The sequence below is a fragment of the Hylobates moloch genome, unplaced genomic scaffold (genome assembly GCF_009828535.3).
Source record: "Hylobates moloch isolate HMO894 unplaced genomic scaffold, HMol_V3 SCAFFOLD_8, whole genome shotgun sequence".
NCBI classification, from domain to species: domain Eukaryota; kingdom Metazoa; phylum Chordata; class Mammalia; order Primates; family Hylobatidae; genus Hylobates; species Hylobates moloch.
In genome coordinates, this window is record NW_026652283.1 from 95,671,327 (window position 1) to 95,681,025 (window position 9,699).

The 9,699-nt window shown below is 42.6% G+C and overlaps 1 protein-coding gene across 25 annotated transcripts in view; it reads left to right on the plus strand.

Annotated features, from left to right (window-relative positions):
* Positions 1–1,970: 1,970 nt before the first annotated feature.
* Positions 1,971–9,699, plus strand: part of CLASP2 (cytoplasmic linker associated protein 2) — a 226,429-nt gene continuing 218,700 nt past the window's right edge. For 15 of the 25 annotated variants that reach the window (XM_058442666.1, XM_058442670.1, XM_058442665.1 and 12 more), the window contains exon 1: positions 2,216–2,425. In XM_058442666.1, the coding sequence (XP_058298649.1) occupies positions 2,231–2,425 (195 nt within the window). In that variant the 5' untranslated portion in view covers positions 2,216–2,230. Of the gene's footprint in view, positions 2,426–9,699 lie in introns of all 25 variants that reach the window. The other 10 variants (XM_032162155.2, XM_032162156.2, XM_032162161.2 and 7 more) reach the window with 3 other exon arrangements.

Sequence of the window (9,699 nt, forward strand, 5' to 3'; positions counted from 1 at the left end):
TTGTAGAGACAAGGTCTCACTTTGTTGCCCAGGCTGGTCTTGAACTCCTGGGCTTAAGCGATCCTTCCACCTCAGTCTCCCAAAGTGCCAGGATTACAAGTGTGAACCACTGCACTTGGCCTAATGAGAGGATAATTATTATAGGAACTGGCTCCCATGGTTAAGAGAGGCAAGAAGTCTCATGTCTGCTGTTTGCAAGCTGGAGAACCAGGAAACCTGGTGGTGTAATACAGCCCTAGTCTGGAAGCCTGAGAATTGGAGGACTGATGATATAAGTCTCTGTCTGAATCCTAAAGTTCAAGAACCGGGAACACCCATCTTTGAAAGCAGGAGAAGATGGATGTTTCAGATCGAGCAGAGAGAGTGAATTCAGCCTTTCTCCACCCTTTTGTTCTATTCAGGCCTCAACGAATTGGATGACATCCACTGACATTGGGAAGGGCCATCTGCTTTACTCAGCTCACCAATTCAAATGATAATCTCTTCCATAAACTCTCTCACAGACACACTCAGAAATAATGTTTTGCCAGCTATTTGGGCATCTCTTGCCCCAGTCAAGTTGACACATTAAAATTAACCATCACACATAGTTTACTTGATTGAGGCACAGTCTGAGGGAAATTACAACCAATTAAAGATGGAAGAAACTTTACAACCTCAACACAATGTGAAACACAAAAATACTGAAAAAACGACACAGAAAACAGTCAATTTCTTTGAATTTTGAGTTTGTTTATTCTTATTGTGAATATTTCAAATATCAATTTTTGTTGAATTCATTCACTCATTTAACTTAAATTGGCCACCCATTATTTGCTAGGCACCATCCTAGGAAAACACAAAGGTTCCTGGAGCTTTCTGTGTATTAGAAGAGAAAGATATTACATAAATAATCATTTTGTTGTGATTGGGAATAATCGTCAAGAAGATAAACACAGTGTGCATTTGGGATTAGACAACTTTACCCCCACCAGAATGGCTAAAACTAATAACCCTGACCATATCAAATATCGTGGAGCAACTGGAACTCTCAAGCATTGCTGGTGGGGATTTAATATGATCCAGTCACTTTGGTAAACAATTTGGCAGGTTCTTCTAAACATACAACTTACAAGACCTAGTAATGCCAGTCCTTGGTATTTACCTATGAGAGAAGAAAATATATCCACACAAAATCTTGTGCACTAACCATTGTAGCAGCTTTATTCATAGTTATAAGAAATAGGAAACAACCCAAATATCTACCAACAAGTGAATGGATGGACAAATGGTAGTGATTCCACAGAATGGAAAGCAATAAAAAGGAATGGACTTCTGAGACACCGACAGCGATGGATGGACCTCAAACATTATGCTAAAAGAAACCAGACTCCAAGAAAGTATAGACTGTATGAAGTTCAGGAACAGGGAAAACTATGTTACCGTCATAGAAATCAAATTAGAATTGCCGAGGGAAGAGGCAGTAACTGGGAAGTGTCCTGGGACTTGCTGGGGTGTTGGAAACGTGTTGTACCCTCACTGGGGTGGTGGTTACACGGGTGAATACATTTGCCGAAACTCATGAAGTGTACGCTGAAAATCTGTGCGTTTTACTTTAGGCAAACCGAAGTGTTTTTTGTTTTTTTTTTTAAGTATTACACAGTGACTGTGGTGGTGGCTGGAAGCAGAAGTCAGGAGTGTATTCTTTTTTTTTTTTTTTAACCGGCAGTGGGGGCGGTAAAGGGGGATGCCAAGTACTTTCCTAAGTGTTGAATAGAATTGGAGGAAAACTTGGAAACGTTCTACATTTCACAGGGCGAGGGCAGCGGCTAGCGAAAAACGGCCCGCCTCCCAGGGGGCTCGGCCCAACTCGGACCCCAAGTCTCTCTAGAGGTGCTATCGCTCCCAGTGGTTTCCGCAGCCACCTCCACCACCTCCGCAGCGAAACGCTAGCCGGACGGGAGGGCCCTCGCCGGCGTCGTGCTGACGTCACGCGCGTGCTGACGTCGCCCGCAGCCGCGGCCTCTGAAGCGGGCTGGGGCTCGGGGGGCGCCGAGTTTGACTAGTTTGGGGGCGGCTGGGCGCTTGGCGTTCCTCCCGCCGCCCGCTGCGCCCCGCAAGCCGCGCCCCTGGCGGGCTAAGTGAGTCCCGCCCGCTCCCGCGGGGACCCGCACTGGAGGCTGGGCGGCGCTCGGCGAAAGTTGGCCGCTCACAGACTGGCGGGCGGGCGGGCGGGCGGGCGGCCGCAGTCATGGAGCCCCGCAGCATGGAGTACTTCTGCGCCCAGGTGCAGCAGAAGGACGTCGGCGGCCGGCTGCAGGTCGGCCAGGAGCTCCTGCTCTACCTTGGCGCCCCCGGCGCCATCCCGGACCTGGAGGAGGACCTGGGCCGCCTAGGCAAGACAGTCGACGCGCTCACCGGCTGGGTGGGTTCGAGCAACTACCGGGTAAGCGACGGCGGCGAGGCTGGGCTGGTCACGCCCTCCGCGGCGGCCCTTTAATCCCGGACGCGAGCGCCGGGCTGGGAGAGCTCCCGTCCGAACCACTGCTTAAGAGGGGAAACACACTTTGGGAAGCCGAGGCGGGCGGATCACGAGGTCAGGAGTTCGAGACCAGCCTGACCAACATGGTGCAACCCCGTCTCTACTAAAAATACAAAAATTAGCCGGGCGTGGTGACGGGCGCCTGTAATCCCAGCCACTCAGGAGGCTGAGGCAGGAGAATCGCTTGAACCCAGCAGGCAGAGGTTGCAGTGAGCCGAGATTGAGCCACTGCACTCCAGCCTGGGCGACAGAGTGAGACTCTGTCTCAAAAAAAATAATAAATAAAAATAGGGGAAACGGGGGGTCCCGCGTCCCCACTGAGCAGCCCGCCTCTTCGTACGCGAGCCGAGGACTGACTTCTGACCACGTTTTTCTACACTTGTGAACGATGACAAATTCAGCGATTCCGTGACACGTTGCGGAGTTACTAGGACACAATGTTGATCACTTATTTAAAAAAAAAAAAATCAGTGAAAGACTTCGACATTTGTGTTCACCTGTGTAAACACTACCCAGACCAACACATAGGACATTAGCATACGATTTTAGGTTGATGTGTCTTAGTAGATAGGCTAATGCTGGGGGAAAAAAAGTTACAAAGATGAGGTACAAGAAAGAATGAGCCTTTCTGAAGAGTCGGTGGTAGGCAGGTTGTAATGTAGCCGCGTTGGGAGGCCAGGTAAATATTTTGTATTTAACTTGCCCCGTAGTCGTTAGTAGTTACTTTTCTTTCTTGTCTTCTGGTGGCAGTGTTGCTTTAAAATGCTGGCTGCAGCTTCCCATGGATGAAGTGATTCTTCTTAGTAACATATTCTCGTGATCCAGCGAATAGGCTGTACTTTGAAACCTTTTATTCAAAAAGAGAAGAAAGGCAAACTCTAGAATTATGATGCAGATTTAATGGTAAAGCCCAGATGAGTTTTGGAAAGGTTAGACTTTTTACAAGGATAATAAATTTTGAGAGTTACCCACGTCGATGCTTCATTACATACCATCTCTTCTTGATTATTATTTTTAAAAAGTTTGGGGAAAAGGTAACTTAATAATATATCATTACCATTTGGGAGATTATTATTTCTTTGGAAGAAACAAGCTAAATTTACTCTGTAAGAAAGGCATATACATATTCACACTCAAGATAGTTGATTTTATGCTACAGCATAGACTGTTGTAGAAAGACAGCGCTTTGGTTATGTTTGCACCCCTTCCCAAGTGAAGACTGATGTGCCATCTTCTCTTACACGGGCTGTTGTGAGTTGGCTTTGGGCCATTTCACTCCTCAGATATACGTCAGTGAATGACAGTTGAGCAATCACGCTGATATTCTGTGTTACCACAGTATGCTAATTTTCTGTTATGCCTCTAAGCCCTACTTCTACTCGGTGCTGTGTCTTTAACTGTTCTTTAAGAGTTAGAATCCATCAGGGTTCTCATCCGGGTTCTTATCTGTTTTCACTACATATTTTCTCCATGCTCCTCACTAGATAATGTAGCCCAAGACAATTTCAGCAATCAGAAGAGAACTGCCATAGTCTCCCACCACCTATCTATACACTTCCTTGTAGCTGTGACCATATAATCTTCCTTTTTCCTTGTTAGAATAGATAAATTGCCTGTTTTCCTCATTTATGCAATTCCCTCCACAAAAGTATTAGATTCCATGCCTTCTTGCTTACTCAAGGACATTGATCCATCAATTCTGCTCTCTTTCCTGAATCACTAGTTCTCCCCTTTCTGTTGAATTCTATAGCATAAAAACTTTTCTGACATTGTTAGGGAAAGGGCATTCTAATTAATCTGTTGCTTTAAGTTTTATAAACTAAGTTACCCAACTGGGTAATCTTGTTTTTTTTTTTTAAGATACAATAAAACAAATTTAACTGTTTTAAAAAGTGTGTCATAGGAGCTTTTAAACATACAAATAAAATCATACTTCAATTTCAGTTTATACTGAACAAAATACAGTTTTTCTTTGAATTGATAGTACTTCAGAATCTGAGTGTCTTAACAGTCATTGTGTTAGTAAATTTGAGTGCCTCCTGTATGCTGGGTATTCAGGATGCTAAGGATCCATCCAGCTTTGAACAAGACAAGGCCCATTCATTCAGCTTCATTAGGATATTTATCGATGACCTATTATTATCAGGAACTTACTCTTCTAGGCATTGCAGATACAATGTGAAAAAAAGACAAATCCTTGTCTTTGTGGACTTAGATTCTAGTAGGAGGAGAGGAATAAGCAGGAAAGATAAACAAAATGTATAGTGTGTTAGATGGTGATAAGTGGTTTGGAGAAAAAAAACAGTGAAGGGAATAGGGAATACTAGGCAAGATGCATATGTTGGAATTTTAAATAGTTGGTCATTGACGACCTCATTGAGAAGGTGACCTAACAGAAGATGGGAAAGTGAGATCCCTGCCGTTGCATTAGAAAGAGGTAGACAGGTATAGAAATTAGATCATTTCAGGTAGCATGTGCTTGTAAATCAACATGGTATGAAATGATTTTGAGACTCTACTTTGGGTGGTCAAGAAAGGTGACATGTGAGTGCAGACACTGAAGAAACATAAGAGTCAAGAATGATTGAAGCAGAGGAAACAGCAAATTCAGAGACCCTAGTTTTGTTGTGGAACATAAAGCCAGCCTGGCTAGAGTTTAAATGAGTGAGGTGTTAACAAAGACGAAGTTGAGGAAGCAGCTGTGAAGTCATAGGATTTTATTCTAAATATGGTGGCAGTAACTGGGCAGGTATAAAGTCATAGGATTTTATTCTAAATATGGGGGAGGTAACTGGGCGTGGAGGCTTATGCCTGTAGTCCCAGCTACTTGGGAGGCTGAGACAGAAGGCTCACTTGAGGCCAGGAGTTTGAGACGAGTCTGGGCAACATAACAAGTTCCTGTCTAAAAAAAAAAAATACAGTGGGGGGTTTTTATGTATGTAAAGGGTGGCTGCTTTGTGGAGAGTTGACTATAAAGGAATAACAGACGCAGCAGAGAGATAATGGTTGCTAGGCCTGGTTTGATAGCAATGGCAATGCTGAGAAGTGGAAAATTTGGGCTATGATTTGGTGGTAGATCCGATAGGAGCTCCTGGTGGATTGGGTTTGAGGGTTGAAGGAAAGAGAGGAACTACGGATAATTGTCTTGCTTGAGCAGTAGGTTAGATTGTGCTATTTATTGAAATAGGGAAGACTGAGAGAAGAACAAATTGGGTGAAGGATGTAAAAAGTTTAGTTTTTACTGTGTTAGGTGTGAGAAGACTGTTACAAGTTGAGATGATAGACAGTTGGGGTCCCAAGTTCAATGGAGAAGTCATAATTGAAGATTCAAAATATGGAAATAGACATATATGTAATATATGTAGTCTGACATTCGACTTTTACTAAGAACAGTCCTGCAATTTCAGGAGTTCTCAAATTTTTAAATGGCATTATGGCAATAAAATTTGCCTCATAAAATACAGTTAAGTACGATAACCACCATTTACAGAGTCCTTAGTGAGTACCAGGCACTGTCTCAAATGCTTTATTTGCATTGTCTCATTTAATTTTTGAGATGGCCTTAGGAAATCAGCGTACTATTATTTTCCTTTTTTTGTAGAAAAGGAGACATAAGTATGTTGCTTTAGGCCATAGACCTGGTAAATTAGTGGAGGAGTTGCTTGAGCCTAGGGAGATTAGAATATCCATATTTCTTTTCTCTACTTTTATAAACCTCTTCAATATCCTATTATTTGCCAGCTCTACTTTTACTTTTGTATATTATGAGGATTAGTAACATTTACGTTTCATCTGCAACCATAGGGTAAGTTGATGTTAAAAAAATGGAGAAAACACAGCCTGAGCAAGATAGTGAGACCTCATCTCTACAAAAAAATTAGCCCAGGATATTGAGACTGCAGTGAGCCATGATTGGGCCACTGTCCTCCAGCCTGGGCAACAGAGCCAGACCCTGTCTCGGGGGGAAAAAAAAAGGAGAAAACAGTGAAAACATTTATAACTATGTAGCGCTATGTAGTGCAGGGCTGTGTGCTAGCATTTCATGTATTTTCTCAGAATTCAAAATAATAGCCCCTTTCGCATTCTGAGGAGGATACTTCCCAACATTCATGTCACCTCAATTGTATATCCTATAAACTATTAAGAAATATGCCATTTTTTAGTTTGCCAAAAGAGATGAGGTTTATCTACCCATTAATGCATATTGATGTTGCCTATTCCATTTACCTGCCATATAGGTGAACATCCAGGTTGTTTTTAATTCTTTATTCTTAACATTGTCCTTTTTGTCACCTTGTTACATATGCATAAAAAATTTTACTAGGGCAGTGATTCTCAATCCTGTCAAAGTCAGTGCCCTCTTTTAATTACTCCTCTCTTTTCAGTTCTGAAATAAAATTTATAGATAATGTCTGATACACATACATTTTAAAAACCTCTATAATGTCTTAGCTGTACTGTAAAGGAAAACCACACATCATTTATGAGGTAAAATATATTTCAACATGCAAATATGTCAACCTGACTACCCATGAAGACATAATGATAGTTACATGGTTGTAAATGCTGCCACTACCAATTCAGACCACTACAGGTGTATGGTTGCTGGTGATTTACACTTTTTTTTTTTTTTTTTTGAGATGGAGTTTTGCTCTTGTCACCCTGGCTGGAGTGCAATGGTGCGATCTCAGCACACTGCAGCCTCCACCTCCTGGGTTCAAGTGGTTCTGCCTCAGCCTCCTGAGTACCTGGGGTTACAGGCATGTGCCACCATGCCTGGCTTATTTTGTATTTTTAGTAGAGACAGGGTTTTGCCATGTTGGCCAGGCTGGTCTCAAACTCCTGACCTCAGATGATCCACCTACCTTGGCCTCCCAAAGTGTTGGGATTACAGGTGTGCACCACTGCGCCCGGCCTGACCCTTTCACCAGTGACATTACTGTTGGTGATTATGATATTCTGGAACTCTAAATTCTGAACCTCATTTCTTTGAACTTGAAGAGTTTTACCACCCCACGTGACATCTGTTTCATTAAGCTCACTCATTAATCATATCCTTACATCCATTCTTTTTTAAAAAAATTTTTGTTATAATTTCAGTGGTTTTAGGGGTACAGGTGGCTTTTGGTTATGTGGATAAGTCCTTTGTTGGTGATTTCTGAGATTTTAGTGCACCTGTCATCCAAGCAGGGTACACTATCAATATATAGTATTTTATCCCTCAACCCTCTCCTAACCTTCCCCTTGAGTCCCCAAAGTTTATCATTCTTATGCCTTTGATTCCTTATAGCTTAGCTCCTAAGTGAGAACATACAATATTTGATTTTCTGAGTTTCACTTAGAATAATGGCCTCCAGCTCATCCAAGTTGCTGTAAAAGACATTTTGTTCCTTTTTATGGCTGAGTAATATTCCATGGTGTATGTATACCACATTTTCTTTATTCACTCATTGGTTAATGGGCACTTAGGTTGGTTCCATATCTTTGCAAATGTGAATTGTGCTGCTATAAACATTCATGTCCCTGTGTCTTTTTTATATAATGACTTCTTTTCCTTTGGATAGATACCCAGTAGTGGGATTGCTGGATGGAATGGTAGTTCTACTTTTAGTGCTTTAAGGAATCTCCATACTGTTTTCCATAGTGGACACCAGCAGTGTTAAAGTATTCCTTTTTCATCACATCACATCACACCCACATCCGTTGTTTTTTGACTCTTTAATTATGGCCATTCTTGCAGGGGTAAGGTGGTATCTCATTGTGGTTTTAATTTGCATTTCCGTGATGATTAGTGATGTTGAACATTTTTTCATATGTTTGTTGGCCAGTTGTATATCTTCTTTTGGAAATTGTCTATTCATGCCCTTTGCCCACTTTTTGATGGGATGGTTTTTTTTTTCCTTGCTGATTTGAGTTCCTTGTAGATTCTGGGTATTAGTCCTTACATTCATTCTTAATTCCGTTTTCTCTCTTCATTCTTGTTTTATGGTCCTCATTTGATAAAATGCTATACTGAGCTGAGCATGGTGGCTCACACCTGTAATTCCAGCACTTTGGGAGGCTGAAGTGGGCCGATCACGTGAGGTTGGGAGTTTGATACCAGCCTGGCCAACATGGTGAAACCCCATCTCCACTTAAAAAAAAAAAAAAAGGAAAAGAAAAAGGAAAAAAATTAGCCAGGTGTGGTACTGCATGCCTATAATCCTAGCTATTCGAGAAGCTGAGGTAGGAGGATCCTTTGAACCTGGTAGGCAGAGTTTGCAGTGAGCTGAGATTGTGACACTACACTCCAGCCTGGGTGAGAGAACGAGACTTCGTCTCAAGAAAAAAAAAAAAATGCAATACTGGTTAGTCCCACTCAGCCTACCCTATACCTGCACTAGTGCAACTGAAGGTGTTTGGGGAAAAACACAGAACCTCTTTAACTGGCTTCATTTTAAGTTCCTGACCATCATATGGGCCCTTAATGCTGCCTGACAGTCATACTGTGTTTTCTTAGTTCATTGACTCTTTCACTTAAACAACTATTCTACATCTTTTCCTCTCCCCTTGGTCCTACTAGTACCTCTTCTACAATCATCATTGTCAGCTGAGGCATGCATTGCTTTCGACTTCACTGAGAAAATGGAAGGAGGCAGAATTTCTTTTTTGAGATGGAGTCTTGCTCTGTCGCCAGGCTGGAGTACAGTGGCATGATCTCAGCTCACTGCAACGTCTGCCTCCCAGGTTCAAGTGATTCTCCTGCCTCAGCCTCCAGAGTAGCTGGGACTACAGGTGTATGCTACCACGCCCAGCTAATTTTTGTATTTTTAGTAGAGACGGGGTTTCACCGTGTTGGCCAGGCTGGTCTCAAACTCCTGACCTGTGGTGATCCGCCTGCCTTGGCCTCCCAAAGTACTGGGATTACAGGCGTGAGCCACTGCGCCTGGCCAACTCCTAGGTAATTTAAAGTGTTAGAGAGTATCATAAATGCTATTTGTTCTTTTGTATTTTTATTATTTATTTATTTTGGAGACAGGATCTTGCCCTGTTGCCCAGGCTGGAGTGTAGTGGCACGATCATAGCTCACTGCATCCTCCAATTCCTAGGCTCAAGTGACCCTCTGGCCTCAGTCTTCTGAGTAGCTGGAACTATAGGTATGAGCCATTATGCCTTTAAAAATTATGTTTTTTGGCATA